At 41.7% G+C, this 25,782-nt stretch overlaps 1 protein-coding gene across 1 annotated transcript in view; it reads left to right on the plus strand.

The window, feature by feature from the left end:
• Positions 1-25,782, plus strand: part of CEP89 (centrosomal protein 89) — an 805,336-nt gene that overhangs the window by 447,486 nt on the left and 332,068 nt on the right. The window contains exon 16 of the mRNA XM_053701611.1: positions 22,384-22,473. Coding sequence (XP_053557586.1) covers positions 22,384-22,473 — 90 coding nt within the window. The remainder of the gene's footprint in view (positions 1-22,383; positions 22,474-25,782) is intronic.

A 25,782-nucleotide genomic window follows, 5' to 3' on the forward strand; every position in this document is an offset into this window, starting at 1 on the left:
AGATTTCTGATTCATATGTTCCTGCCTACACTGATGTTTTTCCGGTCCCTAAGAGGATTTAGGACATTGTTACTAAGGAGTGGGATAGACCAGGTATTCCGTTCGCTCCCCCTCCTACTTTTAAGAAAATGTTTCCCATATCAGGCACCATGCGGGACTCGTGGCAGACGGACGGTCCCTAAGGTGGAGGGAGCTATTTCTACCCTGGCTAAGCGTACAACTATACCTATTGAGGACAGTTGTGCTTTCAAAGATCCTATGGATAAAAAATTAGAGGGTCTCCTGAAGAAAATATTTGTTCATCAGGGTTTTCTTCTCCAACCTATAGCGTGCATTGTTCCTGTAACTACTGCAGCGTCCTTTTGGTTCTAGGCTCTGGAGGAGGCTCTTCAGGTTGAGACCCCATTAGATGATATTCTGGATAGAATTAGGGCTCTCAAGATAGCTAATTCTTTTATTACAATATCACGACTGTAGCATATATCAATCATCAGGGGGGAACAAAGAGTTCTCTAGCGATGATAGAGGTTACCAAAATAATTAGATGGGCAGAGACTCACTCTTGCCATCTATCAGCAATCTATATCCCAGGAGTGGAGAACTGGGAAGCGGATTTTCTAAGTCGTCAGACTTTTCATCCGGGGGAGTGGGAACTCCATCCGGAGGTGTTTGCACAATTGATTCAGCAATAGGGCACACCAGAATTGGATCTGATGGCGTCTCGTCAGAACGCCAAACTTCCTCGTTACGGGTCCAGGTCAAGGGATCCTCAGGCAGTACTGATAGATGCTCTATCAGTACCCTGGTCGTTCAACCTGGCTTATGTGTTTCCACCATTTCCTCTCCTTCCTAGCTTGATTGCCAGAATCAAACAGGAGAGAGTTTCGGTGATTTTGATAGCTTGGTATGCAGACCTTGTGGACATGTCATCTTAACCCAGGGGTATCTTCTAGATTTCAAAGATTCTCCTCCAAGGGGGAGATGCCATCTTTTTCAATTGTCTGTAAACCAGACAAAAAGAGAGGCGTTCTTACGCTGTGTAGAAGACCTATATACCATGGGAGTGATCTGCCCAGTTCCGAACACAGAACAGGGGCAGGGGTTTTACTCCAATCTGTTTGTGGTTCCCAAAAAAGAGGGAACCTTCAGACCAATTTTGGATCTCAAGATCCTAAACAAATTCCTCAGAGTCCCATCCTTCAAGATGGAGACCATTCGGACTATTTTGCCGATTATCCAGGAGGGTCAATATATGACCACTGTGGACTTAAAGAATGCGTATCTACACATCCCTATCCACAAAGATCATCACCAGTTCCTCAGGTTCGCCTTTCTGGACAAGCATTACCAGTTTGTGGCTCTTCCCTTTGGGTTGGCCACAGCTCCCAGAATTTTCACAAAGGTGCTAGGGTCCCTTCTGGCAGTTCTAAGGCCACAGGGCATAGCTGTGGCGCCTTATCTGGACGATATCTTAATTCAGGCGTTGACTTACCAACTAGCCAAGTCTCACACGGACATCGTGTTGGCTTTTCTAAGATCTCACGGGTGGAAGGTGAACGTAAAAAAGAGTTCACTTATCCCTCTCACAAGAGTTCCATTCCTGGGAACTCTGATAGATTCGGTGGATATGAACATTTTTCTGACGAGGTCAGGAAATCAAAGATTTTAACCAGCTGCCGAGCTCTTCATTCCATTCCTCGGCCGTCAGTGGCTCAGTGTATGGAGGTAATCGGACTAATGGTAGTGGCAATGGACATAGTTCCGTTTTCTCGCTTGCATCTCAGACCACTGCAACTATGCATGCTCAAACAGTGGAATGGGATTATGCAGATTTATCTCCTCAGATAAATCTGGATCAAGAGACCAGAGAGACTCTTCTTTGGTGGTTGTCACAGGATCATCTGTCCCAGGGAATGTGTTTCCGCAGGCCAGTGTGGGTCATAGTGACGACAGACGCCAGCCTTTTGGGCTGGGGTGCAGTCTGGAATTCCCTGAAAGCACAGGGTTTGTGGACTCAGGAGGAGGCTCTCCTACCGATAAATATTCTAGAACTGAGAGCGATATTTACCTTGATTCAGGCTCGAAAGCCTGTCACCAGGAAAATTTATCATAAGATATGGCGTAAATATCTTTATTGGTGCGAATCCAAAGGCTACTCATGGAGTAAGATCAGGATTCCTAGGATTTTGTCCTTTCTCCAAGAAGGATTGGAGAAGGGGCTATCAGCTAGTTCCTTAAAGGGACAGATATCTGCTTTATCAATTCTACTGCACAAGCGTCTGGCAGATGTTCCAGACGTTCAGTCGTTCTGTCAGGCTTTAGTTAGAATCAAGCCTGTGTTTAAACCTGTTGCTCCGCCATGGAGTTTGAATTTAGTTCTTAAAGTTCTTCAAGGGGTTCCGTTTGAACCTATGCATTCCATAGATATTAAGCTTATATCTTGGAAAGTTCTGTTTTTAGTTGCTATCTCTTCGGCTCGAAGAGTTTCTGAACTGTCTGCATTGCAATGTGACTCGCCTTATCTTGTTTTCCATGCTGATAAGGTGGTTTTGCGTACCAAATCTGGATTCCTTCCTAAGGTTGTTACTAATAGAAATATCAATCAGGAAATTGTTGTTCCTTCTCTGTGTCCTAATCCTTCCTCTAAGAGACCAGAGACTCTCTTCTTTGGTGGTTCTCACAGGATCATCTGTCCCAGGGAATGTGCTTCCGCAGGCCAGCATGGGTAATAGTGACGACGGACGCCAGTCTCTTGGGCTGGGGTGCAGTCTGCAATTCCCTGGTGGATTTTCTACTGCCAATTAATATTCTGGAAATGAGAGCAATATTCAATGTGCTTCAGGCGTAGCCTCAGTTGGCTTTGGCCAAATTCAGAAGATTCCAGTCGGACAATATCACGACTGTAGCATATATCAATCATCAAGGGGGAACAAGGAGTTCTCTAGCGATGATAGAGGTTTCAAAGATAATCCGATGGGCGGAGGCTCACTCTTGCCATCTATCAGCAATCTATATCCCAGGAGTAGAGAACTGGGAAGCGGATTTTCTGAGTCGTCAGACTTTTCATCCAGGGGAGTGGGAACTCCATCCGGAGGTGTTTGCATCATTGATTCATCAATGGGGCACACCGAAATTGGATCTGATGGCATCTCGTCAGAATGCCAAACTTCCTCGTTACGGGTCCAGGTCAAGGGATCCCCAAGCTGTACTGATAGATGCTCTAGCAGTACCTTGGTCGTTCAACCTGGCTTATGTGTTTCCACCATTTCCTCTCCTGCCTCGTGTGATTGCAAGAATCAAACAGGAGGGAGCTTCGGTAATTCTAATAGCGTCTGCATGGCCACGCAGGACTTGGTATGCGGATCTAGTGAACATGTCCTCTCTGCCACCGTGGAAACTTCCATTGAGACGGGACCTTCTCATTCAAAGTCCGTTCCAACATCCAAATCTAAATTCTCTGCAGCTGACTGCCTGGAGATTGAACGCTTGATTTTATCTAAGCAGGGATTCTCTGAGTCGGTCATTGATACTTTGATTCAGGCTCGAAAGCCTGTCGCTAGAAAGATTTACCATAAGATATGGCGTAAATATCTTTATCGGTGCGAATCCAAGGGCTACTCATGGAGTAGGGTTAGGATTCCTAGGATTTTGTCCTTTCTCCAAGAAGGATTGGAGAAGGGATTATTAGCTAGTTCCTTAAAGGGACAAATTTCTGCTTTGTCAATTTTACTACACAAGCGTCTGGCGGATGTCCCGGACTTTCAGTCTTTTTGTCAGGCTTTAATAAGAATAAAGCCTGTGTTTAAACCTTTTGCTCCGCCATGGAGTTTGAATTTAGTTCTCAATGTTCTTCAAGGGGTTCCGTTTGAACCCATGCATTCCATAGATATTAAGCTTTTATCTTGGAAAGTTTTGTTCTTAGTTGCTATCTCTTCTGCTCGAAGAGTTTCTGAGCTTTCTGTGTTACAATGGGATTTGCCTTATCTTATATTCCATTCTGATAAGGTGGTTTTGCGTACTAAACCTGGATTCCTTCCTAAGGTTGTTTCAAATAAGAATATTAATCAGGAAATTGTTGTTCCTTCCTTGTGTCCTAATCCTTCGTCTAAAAGGAACGTCTGTTACATAACTTGGACGTGGTTCGTGCCTTGAAGTTTTACTTACAAGCGACCAAGGATTTCCGTCAAACATCTTCTCTATTCATTGTGTATTCTGGAAAGTGTAGGGGTCAAAAACCTACGGCTACCTCTCTTTCTTTTTGGCTGAAAAGCATCATCCGCCTGGCATACGAGACTGCTGGACAGCAGCCTCCTGAAAAAATTACGGCTCATTCTACTAGAGCGGTGGCTTCCACATGGGCTTTTAAAAACGATGCTTCTGTTGAACAGATTTGTAAGGCTGCGACTTGGTCCTCCCTTCATACTTTTTCCAAATTTTACAAATTTGATACTTTTGCTTCTTCAGAGGCTATTTTTGGGAGAAAGGTTCTTCAAGCAGTGGTGCCTTCCGTTTAGGTATCTGTCTTGTCCCTCCCATTCATCTGTGTCCTGTTTCTTTGGTATTGTATCCCACAAGTAAGGATGAATCCGTGGACTCGTCGTATCTTGTATAAGAAAAGGAAATTTATGCTTACCTGATAAATTGATTTCTTCTACGATACAAGTCCACGCCCTGTCTTTTTAGGACAGAATTTATTTTATTTTCAAAACTTCAGTCACCTCTTCACCTTTTAGCTGTTCCTTTCTCTTCCTATACCTTTGGTCGAATGACTGGGCGTGGAGAGAAGGGAGGAGCTATATATACAGCTCTGCTGTGGTGCTCTTTGCCACTTCCTGTTAGCAGGAGGATAATATCCCACAAGTAAGGATGAATCCGTGGACTCGTCGTATCGTAGAAGAAATCAATTTATCAGGTAAGCATAAATTTCCTTTTTACAAACTTTTTACCCATCTCCCTTAGTTTAATTGGTACAAGTGTCTCATCCGAGACGATCCTTTTTACTCTTAATAATTGACTGCGGGGTAATGATTCCTTTAATTTAATAGTATGGGCACTATTAAAGTGTAAAACATTATTTTTATCAGTGGCTTTCACAAACAGATCAGTTTCCAAAGTCTGTCTAACCTTATATACAGTGGTATCAAGAAACTCAATTTTTTTTCTTCACTGCGTGACAGACTGAAATTGATCTGTGTAGTTGCAATATTAATTTCTCCCACAAACTCATATAGGGATCCAAAACATAGGGTTTTCATAGACAAACTTCAATTCAAATGCGTTCATGAATAGGTTTGCATACTTTGGGGTGACATTGGATCCCATAGCTGTGCCTTGCAGCTGTATGTAGAGATTGTCCTGAAACAAAAAATAATTACATCTAAGTACTATATCCAAAAGGTCTAAGATGAAATCTATTTGTGTGTCAAATATGTGTGTCATATTTTCCTGACTGCACTAAAACTTTCCTAACTGTATCTGTCCCTGTTGTGTGGGGGATGGAGCTGTATAGGCTTGATACGTCTAAGGTGTATAATATTACTTTGTCACATGTGATAGGCAATTCCCTTATTTTATTTAAAAAGTCACTGTTATCCCTAATGTATGAGTTTGTAAGTTCCACAAAGGGTCTCAATATATGATCTCAGCAAATAGAGATTTGAGAACATGCTTACCCTATACTGGACACAATAGGGCGTCCAGGTGGTGATTCTAGATTTTTATATACCTTTGGTAAGGTATATAACATGTTAAAAATGTCGCTTCTGCTTTATCAATTAATCCATTGTTGACAGCTCTTTTTAATAACACTTTCAATCTCTTTTTGGATGTCATATATGGGATTTTGGGGTAACGGGCAATATACTTTTTCATCTGCTAATTGAGATCTGATCTCATTAATGTAATACTCTTTATCAAGTTTCACAGTGGCCCCGCCCTTATCGGCAGGTTTCAATATAATGTCAGTGCTAGATCTTAATGACTTCAAGGCCTTTCTCTCTTTGTGCCCAAAATTCTTCTCATTCCCCATTTTCTGATTTTTTTTTTTTTCTCCATTTCTAAATGTAACTATTTAACCTCATCCAAAACCAAATTTGAGTAAACATCAATACTATGATCATATACATATGGGATGAATTTGCTTTTATTTCTCAGACCCAGTGCTTTTAAAGATAAATCATTAGTGTCAATATCATTCATCACAGTATTTTGTCTTATACCCATAGACACCTCTTTAGAAAAAAAGGAATTGAGTTTCAGTGTCCTGAAAACACAATATAAGTCTTTATGTATTTTAAATAGATCCTCTTTGGCAGCAGGACAGAATGACAATCCCTTTTGTAATAAGTTAAGTTCATCTTCAGTTATACATCTCTTTGATATATTTACTACCAAGGATGTATCTAATGTCGGTTTCCCCACCGACTCCGATTGCTGCGGTGTAGATCCTTCACTGCCTCTGTGACGGTGTTTTCACCCCCTCGCCGTCTCCTCTTTCTCCTTCCAGGTCCCCCGCCGACACACTTGAGCCTTATCTGGAGCTCGAGGTGTTGTTCCTATCTCGACATCTCTTGTTCCTGCGCCACCGGAAGTCGCTCTGACATCACCTCCGGTCTGTTCCGATTTCTATCTGTATACAGATCTGGTAGAATAATCCTCCTTCTCGCAAGAATTTCAATCTCTTTCTTGCTTTAATCAAGGTACTAGTCTCCTCCATTCCTGCTGCAACATGAACTCCCTCTGTAAGTACTCCAACGTTAGTACTATTAAATCAAAAGAGCACTTGTTCAATATATACTCAAATTTCTCACAGTACTCTTTATTTGTAGACAACAAGGTAGGATGCACACTCATTCTGAGTCCTCGGGGGATACGTCTAACTCGATATTCCGCCAGGGTAGCAGAGTGTAATTCATAGGATACTTTCTTTCTTGAAACCTTTTCATACCTTTTTCATTTAATTCTGAAGGCATGATCCTTAGAAAGTCTCTAGTGCCCCTGACCAAAGTAGTTATGCATGCAGCTTCCACATCAGTATACGTAAATACCGTTTAGGTTTGATTCTCCTTCGTGGTTTGCATAATCTCAATAATATGCAAAAAAAAGCATGGGGGTCCACAGTGCAATGACTAGTGTGGCAAACAATCCAAGGTATCGGTAATGTCCAGCACAGTGTGAGGCCACAGTGGTGCAAGCTGTCGGAGGTTCCACACCAAAAATCCTCCAAACCAACAAAAGTGAACAAGTCCAAATGACAGCAGCACTCACCAAACTATATACAATTTCACAGCTTTATTGGAGTTTCCCCATGGGTTTGTAGATAGGGGTTACACTGAGACATTGATTGAACAAGAGATCATGGATGTATTGACATTGAGTAAGGAGGAATTGACGAAGCCTACTAAAGTTGAGATGAAGTCAAAAAAAGACAAAAGACAATCTAGTCTGTGTTATGCAATATAATTCTTTGAGTCCCAAGGTTATATCTATATTGAAAAAAGAAAAGTTATGCTTACCTGATAAATTTATTTATTTCTTGACACAATGAGTCCACGGATCATTTAATTACTATTGGGAATATCACTCCTGTCCAGCAGGGGGCGGCAAAGAGCACCACAGCAAAGCTGTTAAAGATCACCTCCCTTCCCTCCCACCCCAGTCATTCGACCGAAGTAAAGGAGAGAAAGGAAGCAACAAGGTGCAGAGGTGTCTGATGTTTATAACATAACCACAACCTGTCTAAAGAACAGGGAGGGCCGTGGACTCATTGTGTCAAGAAATAATTAATTTTATCAGGTAAGCATACATTTGTCTTTTCTTTCTAATGACACAATGAGTCCACGGATCATCTAATTACTATTGGGAATCAATACCCAAGCTAGAGTACACAGAGGGACAAGACAGGGAACCTAAACGGAAGGCACCACTGCTTGAAAAACCTTTGTCCCAAAAGCGGCCTCAGCCGAGGCAAAAGTGTCAAATTTGTAGAATTTTGAAAACGTGTGAAGAGAAAGCCAAGTGGCAGCCTTGCAAATCTAATCTACATAAGCCTCATTTTCGAATGCCCATGAGGAAGAAACAGCCCTCGTGCAATGAGCCGTAACCCTCTCTGGAGGCTGCAGTCCAGCAGTTTAATAGGCAGAACGTATGATACTCTTCAGCCAAAAGGAAAGAGAAGTAGCCGTAGCTTTCTGTCCCTTACATTTTCCAGAGAAAACCACAAACAAGGCAGAAGATTGATGAAAATCCTTAGTCGCCTGCAAGTAAAATTTTAGAGCATGTACCGCGTCTAAATTGTGCAGAAGTCGTTCCTTCTGAGAAGAAAGATTAGGACACAAAGAAGGAACCGCAATTTCCTGATTAATGTTCCGGTCAGAAACAACTTTAGGAAGAAAACCTAACTTTGTACGTAAAACTACCTTATCCGAATGAAAAATAAGGTAAGGTGACTCATACTGTAATGCCGAGAGCTCTGACACTCTACGAGCAGATGAAATAGCCACGAGAAACAAAACTTTCCAAGATAACAACTTAATATTTAAGGAATGCATGGGCTCAAACGGAGCCCCTTGAAGAACCTTAAGAACTAAATTAAGACTCCAGGGAGGAGTAACTGATTTGAACACAGGCCTGATCCTGACCAAGGCCTGACAAAATCATTGCATATCTGGAACGTCTGCCAGACGTTTATGTAACAAAATAGACAAGGCAGATATTTGAACCTTTAGGGAACTAGCAGATAATCCTTTCTCCAAACCTTCTTGGAGAAATGACAGAATTCTAGGAATCCTAACTCTGCTCCAAGAGTAGCCCTTGGATTCACACCAATATAGATATTTACGCCATATCTTGTGGTAAATCTTTCTAGTCACAGGTTTACAAGCCTGAATCATGGTCTCAATGACTGAATCTGAAAATCCCCGCTTGGATAAAATTAAGCATTCAATCTCCACGCAGTCCGCTTCAGAGAAACTAGATTTGGATGAAGGAAAGGCCCTTGAAGTAGAAGGTCCTTCCTCAACGGAAGTCTCCAAGGTGGAAGAGATGACAGGTCTGCATACCAAATCCTGCAAGGCTAAGCTGGTGCAATGAGAATCACCGACGCCCTCTCTTGCTTGATTCGAGCAATGACTCGAGGAAGAAGAGCGAACATAGGAAATAGCAAGGCTGAAATTCCAAGGTACCGCCAGGGCGTCTATCAATACTACCTGAGGGTCCCTTGACCTCGATCCGTACCTCGGAAGCTTGGCATTCTGTCGAGATCCCATGAGATCCAATTCCGGCTGACCCCATTTGAGAATCAGGCTGGAAATCACTTCCGGATGGAGTTCCCACTCCCCCGGGTGAAAGGTCTGTCTGCTCAGGAAGTCCGCCTCCCAGTTGTCTACCCCTGGGATGTGGATCGCCGACAGACAGCAAGAGTGGGCCTCCACCCACCAAATTATCTTGGCTACCTCTGTCATTGCTAAGGAACTCTGCGTTCCTCCCTGATGATTGATGTAAGCCACTGAAGTTATGTTGTCCGACTAGAACCTGATAAACTGGGCCGAGGCTCACTGGGGCCAGGCCAGAAGAGCATTGAAGATCGCTCTCAGCTCCAGTATGTTTATAGGCAGAACAGACTCTGACTGAGTCCATACTCCCTGAGCTTTTAGGGAGCCCCAGACTGCTCTCCATCATAGAAGGCTGGTGTCTGTTGTCACAATCACCCAGGAGGGTCTGCGGAAGCAGGTTCCCTGGGAGAGATGAACCTGAGACAACCACCATTGAAGAGAATCCCTTGTCTCCTGCTTCAGTAGTATTCGTGGAGACAAATCCGCATAATCTCCATTCCATTGACTGAGCATGTTTTACTGCAGAGGTCTGAGGTGGAAACGAGAGAACGGGATGATGTCCATTGCCGCCACCATCAGCCCGATTACCTCCATGCACTGAGCCACTGATGGCCGAGGAGCGGCTAGGCGCTAGGCAAGAATCTTTTAATTTCCTGACTTCTGTCAGAAAAATCTTCATTGATAGGGAATCTATTATGGTTCCCAAGAAAGTTACCCTTGTATTTGGAACTAAGGAGCTCTTTTCCAAATTTACCTTCCATCCGTGAGATCGCAGGAAGGATAACAACATTTCCGTGTGGGACCTTGCTTGTTGTAAGGATGGCGCCTGGACCAGGATGTCGTCCAGATAGGGCGCCACTGCGATGCCCCGTAATCGGAGCACCACCAAAAGAGATCCCAGAACCTTTGGGAGCTGTGGCAAGACCGAAAGGAAGAGCCACGAATTGGAAGTGTTTGTCTAGAGAAGAAAACCTTAGAAACTTGTGGTGATTCTTGTGAATGGGAACATGCAGATACGCATCCTTTAAATCCACCGTTGTCATAAATTGACCCTCTTGGACCAAAGGAAGAATGGAACAAATAGTTTCCATCTTGAAGGACGGTAATCTGAGGAATTTGTTTAGACTCTTGAGATCTAAAATTGGCCTGAAGGTTCCCTGCTTTTTGGGAACCACAAACAGATTAGAATAAAACCCCAAACCCCATTCCTGCATCGGAACAGAAACTATCATTCCCAGGTCAGAGAGGTCCCGTACACAGTGTAAGAACGCCTCTCTTTTTGTCTGGTCTACAGATAATCTTGAATGCAGAAACCTGCCTCTGGGAGGAACACTTTTGAACTCTAGTTTGTATCCCTGGGACACTATGTCCACTGCCCAGGGATTTTGAACATCTCAAACCCAAGCCTGAGCGAAGAAGGAAAGCCTGCCCCCTACAAGATCCGGTCCGGATCGGAGGCAGACCCTTCATGCTGTCTTTGATTCAATAGCAGGCTTTTTGGATTGTTTTCCCTTGTTCCAAGACTCATTGGGTCTCCAGGAAGGTTTAGACTGTTCTTGCTTGGAAGAGGAAGCAGAAGAATTTCCCTTGAAATTTTGAAAGGAACGAAAATTACTCTGACATCCCTTTTGATTGTTCCTCTTATCCTGAGGGAGAAGATGACCCTTTCCTCCCGTAATATCGGAGATTATTTCCGTCAAGCCCGGTCCAAACAAGGTCTTCCCTTTGTAAGGAATCGCTAAAAGTTTAGACTTAGATGACACATCCGCAGACCAAGGTTTTAACCATAAGGCTCTCCGGGCTAGAACAGCAAAACCTGAAATCTTTGCTCCAAGTTTGATAACCTGTAGGGAAGCATCAGTAATAAAGGAATTAGCCAACTTAAGGGCTTTTATCCTATCCTGGATCTCATCAAGGAAAATGTCTGTCCTAATAGCATCGGACAATGCATCAAACCAATATGCCGCCTCTCTAGTGACTGTAGCTATGCACACAGCAGGTTGCCATTGTAAACCTTGGTGTACATACATCTTCTTGAGTAACCCCTCTATTTTTTTTGTCCATAGGATCTTTAAAGGCACAACTATCCTCTTTGGGAATAGTAGTTCTCTTGGCCAGAGTGGAAACAGCTCCTTCCAACTTGGGTACTGTTTGCCAAGCCTCCTTGATAGAGTCAGCTATGGGAAACATCTTTTTAAATATAGGAGATGGAGAAAAAGGTATACCCGGTCTCTCCCATTCCTTAGCAATGATCTCAGAAGCTCGGTCTAGTACAGGAAAAACCTCTACCTAGGAAGGTACCTTAAAATATTTGTTTAGCTTACTGGATTTCTTCGGATTAACTACGACCATAGTGTCGCTGTCGTCCAATGTAACTAAAACCTCCTTAAGTAACAGACGGAGGTGTTCAAGCTTAAACCTGAAGGATACAACTTCAGTATCAGCAGGAGGAATTATACTGTCGGAGTCTGAGATCTCACCCTCAGATGCTACCGAAAGATCCTCCTCCTCAGGCTTCTGGGAGGGGGCATCTGAAATAGCAACAACTGCGTCAGTAACCTCACCTACTGAATGTCTACTCTTCCTCTTGCGCTTTCCCTGCAGCATGGGAAAGGCAGATAATGCATCAGAAACCGCAGAGGACATGAGAGAAGCGATGTCTTGCAACGTAACTCTAGGAGGAGTTAGAGAGGAAGCGCAGGGCACTGCATGTGTGGGCGATACAAGTTGGGACGCTTGAGGAGAAAGCTGCAGCATATATTGTACATTGTCATTAGACTCCTGAACAGCATCCTCCTTGGAAAATGTTTGCTCAGAAAAGAGTCTATCCCTGTAATTTAAAGTTCTCTCAATACATGAGGCACAGAAAGGGATTGGTGGTTCCACATTCGCATTAAAACACAAAGAACAAGTGACATTTTGCAAAGCCTCTTGGTCCATCACAATGGATCAAATTATCAAATTATAACCTTGATTTTTTTAATTAAAAATTAAAATAACAAAACCGTTACTGTCTCTTTAAATTTAAACCGTAACCTTTTTTACTTCGGCTGCAGAAGTGAAAAATTCTTTGAATGATAATAATAAAATGAATACCTCTACACCTCATCTTCTTTGCTGAGGTGCCTACCTGACCTACTACACCGCAGCTTGATATTCCTTCTAGGTAAATGATCCGGAACCCAGCAGCAGCAGTTTTCCGGTCCTAGAAACGCCTGCTTTTAGTAAAATAAAGCGTTTCTAGCCAGACCCAGAAAAACTATTCCTCCGCACCCGGAAGAGAAGTAAAAGTGGCGCGCAACTCAGATTGCAGCCTCACGTAGCTCCGCCCATCGTAGGCGTTCTCAAACCAAAATCTCCCGGTCGGTATTTTATGTTATAAAGTTTAACCGCCGGGAGAAGTGGAACCACCATAGCCTAAAATTCTCTTTAGCCCCAGTGCCTGCTAAAAAGGCTGTCAATCCTCTCCAGTTTAGAAGAGTTTAAGTGTCCCTTCAATATAAAGTGCCTTTGCTTAAATTAGCCCCTTTGTCATATTTTTGTGTGTTTGAAATAAAGTGCCCACATTTTCTGAGTGTCTCTCCTTCCCAGAAATAATAAAGTCAGCACTTACCTCACAAATCTGCCCGACAGCAAGGCAGCTCACCAGATTTGAGAGGTCCTCTCCCTCACATAGCCCTGCGGAAAGGAAAAAAGACTGAGTAATTTTACTCAGGCTTACAGAGTTAGGACAGCATAAATTACATGGGAGGCGCAGTGAGAATTATGTCCCACAAGTTCCCATTGCTCTAAAGCCACCACTGCCCTACTGAAGAGACTGATGTGGACTACGGCTACACCCTAGTACAAAGCAGCACAATCTTGCACTACTTAAAAAATAATAAAATCTTGCTTTAAGAATCTTTTTCTAACACCTAACTTTACCACTTCCTTGCTCTAACGTAGGCAAAGAGAATGACTGGGGTGGGAGGGAAGGGAGGTGATATTTTACAGCTTTGCTGTGGTGCTCTTTGCCGCCTCCTGCTGGGCAGGAGTGATATTCCCAATAGTAATTAGATGATCCGTGGACTCATCGTGTCATTAGAAAGAAAATATTGGCATATTCTAGGAAAGTGTAATCCAAATGTCCCAGAATTCCAAATAAGCTTTATGCCTGCATATAAATGATGCAGTAGTTTGAGACACAAACTCATTAATTCTGATGTAGGTCCCAGCAGTATTAAAAGGCAGATGTATATCACTGAAAGAAAACATGGATGTTATCCCTGTTTGGGATGTTGTAATTGCAACAACATGAATAAAGGTAAAGTGTTCTTCCATCCCCGGAATGGGAAGAAATGTTTCAGTAATGTTTTTTTCTCCAACATAGGTGTGTCCGGTCCACGGCGTCATCCTTACTTGTGGGATATTCTCTTCCCCAACAGGAAATGGCAAAGAGCCCAGCAAAGCTGGTCACATGATCCCTCCTAGGCTCCGCCTACCCCAGTCATTCTCTTTGCCGTTGTACAGGCAACATCTCCACGGAGATGGCTTAGAGTTTTTTAGTGTTTAACTGTAGTTTTTATTATTCAATCAAGAGTTTGTTATTTTAAAATAGTGCTGGTATGTACTATTTACTCAGAAACAGAAAAGAGATGAAGATTTCTGTTTGTATGAGGAAAATGATTTTAGCACCGTAACTAAAATCCATGGCTGTTCCACACAGGACTGTTGAGAGCAATTAACTTCAGTTGGGGGAACAGTGTGCAGTCTCTTACTGCTTGAGGTATGACACATTCTAACAAGACGATGTAATGCTGGAAGCTGTCATTTTCCCTATGGGATCCGGTAAGCCATGTTTATTAAGATAGTAAATAAGGGCTTCACAAGGGCTTATTAAGACTGTAGACTTTTTCTGGGCTAAATCGATTCATTATTAACACATATTTAGCCTTGAGGAATCATTTATTCTGGGTATTTTGATATGATTATATCGGCAGGCACTGTTTTAGACACCTTATTCTTTAGGGGCTTTCCCTAATCATAGTCAGAGCCTCATTTTCGCGCCGGTATGGCGCACTTGTTTTTGAGGACAGCATGGCATGCAGCTGCATGTGTGTGGAGCTCTGATACATAGAAAAGTCTTTCTGAAGGCATCATTTGGTATCGTATTCCCCTTTGGGCTTGGTTGGGTCTCAGCAAAGCAGATTCCAGGGACTGTAAAGGGGTTAAATATAAAAACGGCTCCGGTTCCGTTATTTTAAGACACTGTGGTGAAATTTTGGTGAATTTTGAACAATTCCTTCATACTTTTTCGCAATTGCAATAATAAAGTGTGTTTAGTTTAAAATTTAAAGTGACAGTAACGGTTTTATTTTAAAACGTTTTTTGTGCTTTGTTATCAAGTTTATGCCTGTTTAACATGTCGGAACTACCAGATAGATTGTGTTCTGACTGTGGGGAAACCAAGGTTCCTTCTCATTTAACTATATGTATTTTAGGTCATAAAAAATTTTAGTAAAAATGATGCCCAAGATGATTCCTCAAGTGAGGGGAGTAAGCATGGTACTGCATCATCCCCTCCTTCGTCTACACCAGTCTTGCCCATACAGGAGGCCCCTAGTACATCTAGTGCGCCAATACTCCTTACTATGCAACATTTAACGGCTGTAATGGATAATTCTATCAAAAACATTCTAGCCAATATGCCCACTTATCAGCGAAGGCGCGACTGCTCTGTTTTAGAAAATTCTGTAGAGCATGAGAACGCTGATGATATGGTTTCTGAAGGGCCCCTACACCAGTCTGAGGGGGCCAGGGAGGTTTTGTCTGAGGGAGAAATTTCAGATTCAGGAAACATTTCTCAACAAGCTGAACCTGATGTGATTACTTTTAAATTTAAGTTGGAACATCTCCGCGCTCTGCTTAAGGAGGTGTTATCCAATTTGGATGATTGTGATTATCTGGTCATTCCAGAACCACTATGTAAAATGGAAAAGTTCTTAGAGGCCCCGGGGCCCCCCGAAGCTTTTCCTATATCCAAGCGGGTGGCGTACATTGTTAGTAAAGAATGGGACAGGCCCGGTATACCTTTAGTACCTCCCCCCATATTTATAAAATTGTTTTCCAGAAAGGACTGATGGCAGACAGTCCCCAAGGTCGAGGGGGCGGTTTCTACTCTACACAAGCGCGCCACTATACCCATAGAAGATAGTTGTGCTTTCCAAGATCCTATGGATAAAAAATTAGAAGGTCTGCTAAAGATGTTTGTTCAGCAAGGTTCCCTTCTACAACCAATTGCATGCATTGTCCCTGTCACTGCAGCCGCGTGTTTCTAGTTTGATGAGCTAGGAAAGGCGATTATTAGTAATTCTTCTTCTTATGAGGAGATTATGGACAGAATTCGTGCTCTTAAATTGGCTAATTCTTTCACCCTAGACGCCACCTTGCAATTGGCTAGGTTAGCGGCGAAAAAATTCTGGGTTTGCTATTGTGGCGCAGAGCGCTTTGGTTAAAATCTTGGGCAGCGGATGCGTCTTCCAAGAACAAATTGCTTGACATTCCTTTCAAGGGGAAAACACTCTTTGGCCCTGACTTGAAAGAGATTATCTCTGATATCACTGGGGGCAAGGGCCACGCCCTTCCTCAGGATAGGTCTTTTCAAGACCAAAAATAAACCTAAGTTTCTTCCCTTTCGCAGAAACGGATCAGCCCCAAGGGCTACGTCCTCTAAGCAGGAAGGTAATACTTCTCAAGCCAATCCAGCCTGGAGACCTATGCAAGGCTGGAGCAAAGGAAAGCAGGCCAGGAAACCTGCCACTGCTACCAAGACAGCATGAAATGCGGGCCCCCGATCCGGGACCGGATCTGGTGGGGGGCAGACTCTCTCTCTTCGCTCAGGCTTGGGAAAGAGATGTTCTGGATCCTTGGGCGCTAGAAATAGTCTCCCAAGGTTATTCTCTGGAGTTCAAGGGGCTTCCTCCAAGGGGGAGGTTCCACAGGTCTCAGTTGTCTTCAGACCACATAAGAAGACAGGCATTCTTACATTGGGTAGAAGACCTGCTAAAAATGGGAGTGATTCATCCTGTTCCATTAGGAGAACAAGGGATGGGGTTCTACTCCAATCTGTTCATAGTTCCCAAAAAAGAGGGAACGTTCAGACCAATCTTAGATCTCAAGATCTTGAACAAGTTTCTCAAGGTTCCATCGTTCAAGATGGAAACCATTCGAACACTTCTTCCTTCCATCCAGGAAGGTCAATTCATGACCAAGGTGGATTTCAAGGATGCGTATCTACATATTCCTATCCACAAGGAACATCATCGGTTCCTAAGGTTTGCATTCCTGGACAAGCATTTCCAGTTCGTGGCATTTTCTTTCGGATTAGCCACTGCTCCTAGGATTTTCTCATAGGTACTAGGGTCCCTTCTGGCGGTGCTAAGACCAAGGGGCATTGCTGTAGTACCTTACTTGGACGACATTCTGATTCGAGCGTCGTCCCTTCCTCAAGTAAAGGCTCACACGGACATTGTCCTGGCCTTTCTCAGATCTCACGGATGGAAAGTGAACGTGGAAAAGAGTTCTCTATCTCCGTCAACGAGGGTTCCCTTCTTGGGAACTATAATAGACTCCTTAGAAATGAGGATTTTTCTGACAGTAGCCAGAAAAACAAAACTTATAGACTCTTGTCGGATACTTCATTCCGTTCCTCTTCCTTCCATAGCGCAGTGCATGGAAGTGATAGGTTTGATGGTAGCGGCAATGGACATAGTTCCTTTTGTGCGCATTCATCTAAGACCATTACAACTGTTCATGCTCAGTCAGTGGAATGGGGACTATTCAGACTTGTCTCCGAAGATACAAGTAAATCAGAGGACCAGAGACTCATTCCGTTGGTGGCTGTCCCTGGACAACCTGTCACAAGGGATGACCTTCCGCAGACCAGAGTGGGTCATTGTCACGACCGACGCCAGTCTGATGGGCTGGGGCGCGGTCTGGGGATCCCTGAAAGCTCAGGGTCTTTGGTCTCGGGTAGAATCTCTTCTACCGATAAATATTCTGGAACTGAGAGCGATATTCAATGCTCTCAAAGCTTGGCCTCAGCTAGCGAGGGCCAAGTTCATACATCAACCATCAGGGGGGAACAAGGAGTTCCCTAGCGATGGAAGAAGTGACCAAAATCATTCTATGGGCGGAGTCTCACTCCTGCCACCTGTCTGCTATCCACATCCCAGGAGTGGAAAATTGGGAAGCGGATTTTCTGAGTCGTCAGACATTGCATCCGGGGGAGTGGGAACTCCATCCGGAAATCTTTGCCCAAGTCACTCAACCGTGGGGCATTCCAGACATGGATCTGATGGCCTCTCGTCAGAACTTCAGAGTTCCTTACTACGGGTACAGATCCAGGGATCCCAAGGCGGCTCTAGTGGATGCACTAGTAGCACCTTGGACCTTCAAACTAGCTTATGTGTTCCCGCCGTTTCCTCTCATCCCCAGGCTGGTAGCCAGGATCAATCAGGAGAGGGCGTCGGTGATTTTGATAGCTCCTGCGTGGCCACGCAGGACTTGGTATGCAGATCTGGTGAATATGTCATCGGCTCCACCATGGAAGCTACCTTTGAGAGACCTTCTTGTTCTAGGTCCGTTCGACCCACTCCAGCTGACTGCTTGGAGATTGAACGCTTGATCTTATCAAAGCGAGGGTTCTCAGATTCTGTTATTAATACTCTTGTTCAGGCCTGAAAGCCTGTAACCAGAAAAATTACCACATAATTTGGTATATCTGTTGGTGTGAATCTGCAGGATTCCCTTGGGACAAGGTTAAGATTCCTAAGAGTCTATCCTTCCTTCGAGAAGGATTGGAAAAAGGATTATCTGCAAGTTCCTTGATGGGACAGATTTCTGCCTTGTCTGTGTTACTTCACAAAAAGCTGGCAGCTGTGCCAGATGTTCTAGCCTTTGTTCAGGCTCTGGTTAGAATCAAGCCTGTCTACAAAATTTTGACTCCTCCTTGGAGTCTCAACCTAGTTCTTTCAGTTCTTCAGGGGGTTCCGTTTGAACCCTTACATTCCGTTGATATTAAGTTATTATCTTGGAAAGTTTTGTTTTTGGTTGCAATTTCTTCTGCTAGAAGAGTTTCAGAATTATCTGCTCTGCAGTGTTCTTCTCCTTATCTGGTGTTCCATGCAGATAAGGTGGTTTTGCGTACTAAACCTGGTTTTCTTCCAAAAGTTGTTTCTAACAAAAACATTAACCAGGAGATAGTTGTGCCTTCTTTGTGTCCTAATCCAGTTTCAAAGAAGGAACGTTTGTTGCACAACTTGGATGTAGTTCGTGCTCTCAAATTTTACTTAGCAGCTACTAAGGATTTCAGACAAACTTTGTCTTTGTTTGTTGTTTATTCTGATAAACGGAGAGGTCAAAAAGCAACTTCTACCTCTCTCTCCTTCTGGATTAAAAGCATTATCCGATTGGCTTATGAGACTGCCGGACGGCAGCCTCCTGAAAGAATCACAGCTCACTCCACTAGGGCTGTGGCTTCCACATGGGCCTTCAAGAACGAGGCTTCTGTTGATCAGATATGTAAGGCAGCGACTTGGTGTTCACTGCACACTTTTTCTAAATTTTACAAATTTGATACTTTTGCTTCTTCTGAGGCTATTTTTGGGAGAAAGGTTTTGCAAGCCGTGGTGCCTTCCATTTAGGTGACCTGATTTGCTCCCTCCCTTCATCCGTGTCCTAAAGCTTTGGTATTGGTTCCCACAAGTAAGGATGACGCCGTGGACCGGACACACCTATGTTGGAGAAAACAGAATTTATGTTTACCTGATAAATTGCTTTCTCCAACGGTGTGTCCGGTCCACGGCCCGCCCTGGTTTTTTTAATCAGGTCTGATAATTTATTTTCTTTAACTACAGTCACCACGGTAACATATGGTTTCTCCTATGCAAATATTCCTCCTTAACGTCGGTCGAATGACTGGGGTAGGCGGAGCCTAGGAGGGATCATGTGACCAGCTTTGCTGGGCTCTTTGCCATTTCCTGTTGGGGAAGAGAATATCCCACAAGTAAGGATGACGCCGTGGACCGGACACACCGTTGGAGAAAGCAATTTATCAGGTAAACATAAATTCTGTTTTTTTTTTTTTACGTGTAACGCCAATTTTGTTATATACATCATCAAGTGCCCATGTGGGCGGAGCTACGTAGGAGAGACAACAAGATCTGTCCGAGACTACATAACTGAGCATAAGTCGAACAAATATATTAAGAATCCAGTTGCCGAACATTTCGTAGAAGCAGGACATAGTGTGAGTTTTTTTGATTGTTGATCATGTTAAACCACTGAGAAAGGGTGGGAATAGAACTCTCCTTTTAAAACAAACGGAAGCATTTTGGATTACTAAACTAGATACAATGTTCCCAATAGAGATGAATAAGGAGTTAGATCTTTCTATTTTTTTATAGAATGTGTCATATACACTTTTATAGAATGTGTCATTTATATATATATATATATATATATATATATATAAAATTGTCTTTCAAAAAAGATGTTTTCAAAGATTTTACTTAAGATAAAGGTGATATTGTATTTATGCATGCATATTCCCCTTATACTGTGCTATTATTTCCGATTGATGTTGCAAACAATTATTTTAACTAACTCAATGTATCTGTGTTTCAAGTATGTTTCAAGTATGTTATACCTGAAAGGGTTAAAGGGGTGTGTCCTATTGTTCGCACATGCCTAAAAAGGCACTATGTTTGGTATTCAGTGTTACTTGACATAACTAAAGGCAACAAGCCCAAAATGATGTCGTCTTAATTTTTGTACCATGGGGAAACTCCAATAAAGCTGTGAAATTGTATATTGTTTGGTGAGTGCTGTTGTCATTTGGACTTGTTCACTTTTGTTGTTTTGGAGGATTTTTGTAACCTCTGACAGCTTGCACCACTGTGGCCTCATACTTTGCTAGACATTACTGATTCCTTAAACTAATGGTGTGCCAGGTATGTATTTTGGCCTAAGCCAATTGGGCGTTTATCTGGGCAGCAGATCCTATAGGCTAGTTTTATGTCATGAGTCTATACCCGGCTTGAGCTTTATTTATGTCTTATTAATTTATTTTATTACAAGTCATTTATACCTGGTTGTCTGGTGGGGGGGTATAGCCCCTCCATGTGTCCCCTCCATGTGTCCCTAGCCTCTGTTTTTTTTAACAAATATAAGGCTAATATTAGCAAAATTGTTGGTGTTGAGGGTTTCAGGGAACCACAGATTTCCCAATAACTAAAGACACCACTGAGCTTGATATATGTAGTGTGATATATGTAGACTAGTATGAAATATCACTTAATGGTATAGCACTGTTTTTCCACCCTAGTCTGTGTGTGTGCAATAGCTCTTAAACTATTCCTTTATGTTATACCTATTATAGTACTATGTAATGCATTTGTCTAACTTGTATTATTTGGTTACATTTTTGTTAATAGATATGTAAAAATATAACTGACTTCATGACAAGTTCTAGAGACCATGGGGGCCTGGGGGTCCCTAATATTGAGTCATATAGATTAGCAATCTTCCTACAAAGGGTCTTAGATTGGAGGATACATAAAGAACAAAAAAGATGGGTTTCACTAGAGGGGTGCCTCAACCCGGGAATAAACCTTCCAACTGTTTGCTGGTCTCCAAATTTTGAAAATACTCTCAAAGCTATATTAGACCCAATTACCAAGGAGACTCTCCTTCAGTGGGAACTGGCGAACAAAATAAACCCCTACCTCGCCTCTAGACCAGCCCCTTTGACATCCCTAATTCATAACTCGGAATTCTCGATTAGGGATTTGGGAACCCAAGACTATAGGAATAACTTAACTCCTGAAATAGCTATACACCATATCTCAGGTGCAGAACACCTACTTCCCATTGAATAACTCAAAGAAAAGGGATTCCTTTGGTCACATAATTGGTTCAATTATCGTAGAGTTCATCACTATATAACTACATACATACATTAACTACATACATACATAACCTCAATATGATTCGTCCCCTCACTACCCTAGAAAAATTATTCACATCTCAAAAACCGAATGAAACATACACTCTCTAAAGTCCACAACATTATAACCCACCCTCTGCCGGGATGCCTTCCACACTCCATAGAATCTTGGGAAAAAGAATTGGGGGTCATTATACTACCCCAGGTAGCCTCTAGCATTTTTAGTAATACCAAGGCCGCCTCTTCTTCGGCAGCCATAGTTGAACTGAACTATAAAATTCTCCATAACTGGTATCTTACCCCTAAACGCCTACATAGGCTCTACCCTTCAACCAAAAACAGTTGTTGGAGATGTGGACATGTGGGAAGTGGAATGGGACATATGTGGTGGTGGTGTAATAGTATTAATAACCTATGGAGAGAAGTCATTGACGAAATTGAAGTGGCCCTGCAGACGAGGATTCCTATGGACCCCCTAATATTTTTACTCAATAAACACTGTAAGCTCACCTCCAAGGCTCACAAAATCTTATTCAGAATACTCTCAAATAGTGTGAAAACCCTCATAGCCAAGATCTAGAAATCTAGCACACCCCCCACTCTAACCATGTGGAGACAAAAAGCAGAATTAGAGGAGTTCAGATCCTATAGATCAGACACCAGGGACTCTTATATACACACAGAAGCTCTCTGGGAGTCTTATTTAAATCATAAGACGGTACAACATAGACCAATCAATGGAGAAGCACGACCTGACACGACTGCGGTCCTAGTTGTTCGATGAGGGAGAACTGACAATGCTTAGAATCTCTATTTATATTTGATCGTATATTGTATGCTCGAAACTAATATGCAAAACCTGTTTAGAATAAGTTCGAGAATTATTCTTTTAAGTTCTAAATGATGAGAACCCACATTTGCAAACAATCATCTTGTTCTGTATTTTATAATATTGCTTTTTAATGTGTGTCTTTCTTTTTTTGTGAACTTGTGAAATACTGTTAATCATAATGTTTCTCAATAAAAAGACTTTGGAATAAAAATATAACTGACTTTATTTCCTAGGCCAAAGGATTAGAAGCCGAAAAACTCAATAATTTAAAAGGGATGATGGAAGGGAGTGTTCGTTTGGGAAGACTAGAAGAGATGGTTAAGGTAAGCTTCAGTTCAATAGGAAATGTTACTAGAGAAATTCTCTGCTTTGTCAGGCCGTTATTTTTTTAGAGTTGCAATCGGTATTTCTTTCATGTAATTGGCAAGAGTCCATGAGCTAGTGAAGTATGGGATATACAATCCTACCAGGAGGGCAAAGTTTCCCAAACCTCAAAATACCTATAAATACACCCCTCACCACACCCACAATTCAGTTTTTACAAACTTTGCCTCCCTATGGAGGTGGTGAAGTAAGTTTGTGCGTGATTTTCTTCTGTGATATGCGCTTCTCAGCATTTTGAAGCCTGATTCCTCTCAGAGTACAGTGAATGTCAGAGGGATGTGAAGGGAGTATCACCTATTAAATTCTATGGTTTTCCTCGCAGGAAATCTTTTCATAGGTTCTCTGTTTATTGGTCGTAGAGATTCATCTCCTACCTCCCTTTTCAGATCGACGATATTCTCTCATGTTCCATTACCTCTACTGATAACTGTTTCAGTACTGGTTTGGCTATCTGCTATATGTGGATTGGGTGTCTTTCGGTAAGTATGTTTTCATTACTTAAGACACTCTCAGCTATGGTTTGGCACTTTATGTATTAATGTGAAATTCTAAATATATGTATTGTACTTATATTTACCATGAGTCAGGTTTATGTATTTTTCCTTTTGCAGACTATCAGTTTCAAAATTGGGAAAAACATATTTAGTAAGTTATTTTTTCTTACCTGGGGTATAGTCTTTTCTTCGAAATTGACTGTTTTCATTTCATTTTTGCGGGCAAAATTAAGCTGGCGAGGCCGCAAAATCCTGATATTTATTGCGTCATTCTTGGTGCGTTTTTTTTTTTTAAGTGAAGGTACATTCGGTGACGCAAATTCGTAAGTTCCGGCGTCTTAGTTGACGCCAGGTTTCCTTGCACAAGGTTGCGTCTGCCATGACGCGAGTTGCGTCATTTCCGGATGTTGTTAGCGCCAAAAAAAATTCATTTTGCATTATGCGTCATACTTGGCGCCAAATAATTTATTTATTTAAACCCCACTTCCTATATGCCCCTTGTCTTTTTCTATGCTCAGAGGGCTATTCTGTTTGCATTTTTTTCCCTTTCCTGAAACTGCCATATAAGGAAATTGATAATTTTGCTTTATATGTTGTTGTTATTTTCTCATACATTTGCAAGATGTCTCAATCTGATCCTGTCTCAGAAACCACTGTTTGATTCCTGCTGCCTGATAACAGTTCTACCAAAGTGTATCTGTTGTATGTTAGCGGAGATTATATCTCCAGCTGTGGTATGTAATAGTTCTCATGATAAGCTTTTGCATGCAGAGAATGTATCCATCAGTACTAGTACAATGCCTGTTGTTCCTTCAACATCTAATGTACATGATATTCCTGTGAATATAAAAGATTTTATTGCTGATGTGATTCAGAAGGCTTTGTCTGCTATTCCGCCTTCTAATAAACGTAAAAGGTCTTTTAAAACTTCTCATAAAGTTGATGACATTTCAAATGACCGACATCATACTAAATTATCCTCCACTGATGAGGATCTATCTGATTCAGAAGATCCTACCTCAGATATTGACACTGACAAATCTTCTTATCTCTTTAAGATGGAGGATATTCTTTCTTTGTCAAAAGAGGTGTTGATTACTTTGGATATTGAGGAAACTAGTCCTCTTGATACTAAAACTAGTAAACGTTTAAATTCTGTTTATAAACCTCCTGTGGTTACTCCAGAGGTTTTTCCAGTTCCTGATGTTATTTCTGATATGATTTCAAAGGAATGGAATAGGCCTGGTAATTATTTTATTCCTTCTTCAATGTTTAAAAAATGGTATCATTTGCCATCAGTTAGAGTGGAGTTTTGGGAGAAAATCCCCAAAGTTGATGGGGCTATTTCTACTCTTGCCAAACATACTACTATCCCTATGAAAGATAGTACTTCCTTTAAGGGCCCTTTAGATAGGAAACTTGAATCTTATCTAAGGAAAGCTTATTTATATTCTAGCTATCTTCTCAGGCCTGCCATTTCTATGGCTGATGTTGCAGCTGCATCAACTGTTTGGTTGGAAAGCTTAGCGCAACAGGAAACAAACCCTGATTTGTCTAGCATTGTTCGCTTGCTTCAACATGCTAATCATTTTATCTGTGATGTCATTTTTGATATCATAAAAATTGATGTTAGATCTATGTCTTTAGCTATTTTATTATTTTTAAAGTGCTTTGTGGCTCAAATATTTGAATGCTGACATGGTATCTAAGTCTAGATTACTATCTCTTTCTTTCCAAGGTAACAATTTTTTTGGTTCTCAGTTGGATTCAATTATTTCAACTGTCACTGGGGGTAAGGGAGTTTTTTTTTTTTTTTTTTTTTTTATATATATTTATTTATATATCCAGCAGTTTACAGAAATGCAAAAACAGATATAACAAAACAAAATCTTTTCGAAATTGCGCCACGCAGGGCCAAATCTCATCTGGGAAAACAATCAAACAGTCATCCTGTGTACCTGCTCACTAACAATTTGCCTTAGCTTCATAGGTATGCAAACTGCTGGGTTTTTTTTTTTTTCATATTACTCAAACATTTCAAAAAAAGAAACTAAACATAAGCATAAATAAAACAAACGTCTAAGCAGACAACCAATTCATGATACACATCGTACAATCAAAAAAAAAAAAAAGAAAGAAGAGGCATAGATATAGAAAACTATAACCGGCTCACATTATACATGTAGTAAATACCCTTACAATGCTACCCTAAACATGATCCATATATAATATTGTCTTGCCTTATTAATACAACCTATGACCAGTTACTCCTAATACGTCAATTGGGAATTTTCAAAAACTTGTTTTGTAGTAGACCATGATAAACAACACCAACACAAGAAAAAAAATAAATATATATATATATATAGTTATTTATATAAGACCCAGAAAACTGCAACTATATATCATTCTGGAGGTAGAGAGCTAGCCCACAATCAACCTTGTTTGATCACATCAAGCCTAGCTACGTAATTCTATCCAATACTATGTCTCTCACGGGGGTATGAAACCTGCTTTATGCAAAGATTTCAAGATGTCTGCTTGTATCACCAATGGTTGTAATTTAATAATGTCTACCCATTTTATGTGAAAATATCTAGCTTGGGTTTCTTTGTTTGGCTCTAGGTTCAATAGTTCTATAATTAATTGAACAGTCATTTTTTGGGCAAAGTCCGCTAGACTCGGGTATTTTTTAGCTTTCCAGTGCCGGAAAATTAAATTCCTGGCAATTTGTATTGCTGATATTAATAAGGC

Source organism: Bombina bombina, chromosome 1, assembly GCF_027579735.1.
Source record: "Bombina bombina isolate aBomBom1 chromosome 1, aBomBom1.pri, whole genome shotgun sequence".
NCBI lineage: Eukaryota > Metazoa > Chordata > Amphibia > Anura > Bombinatoridae > Bombina > Bombina bombina.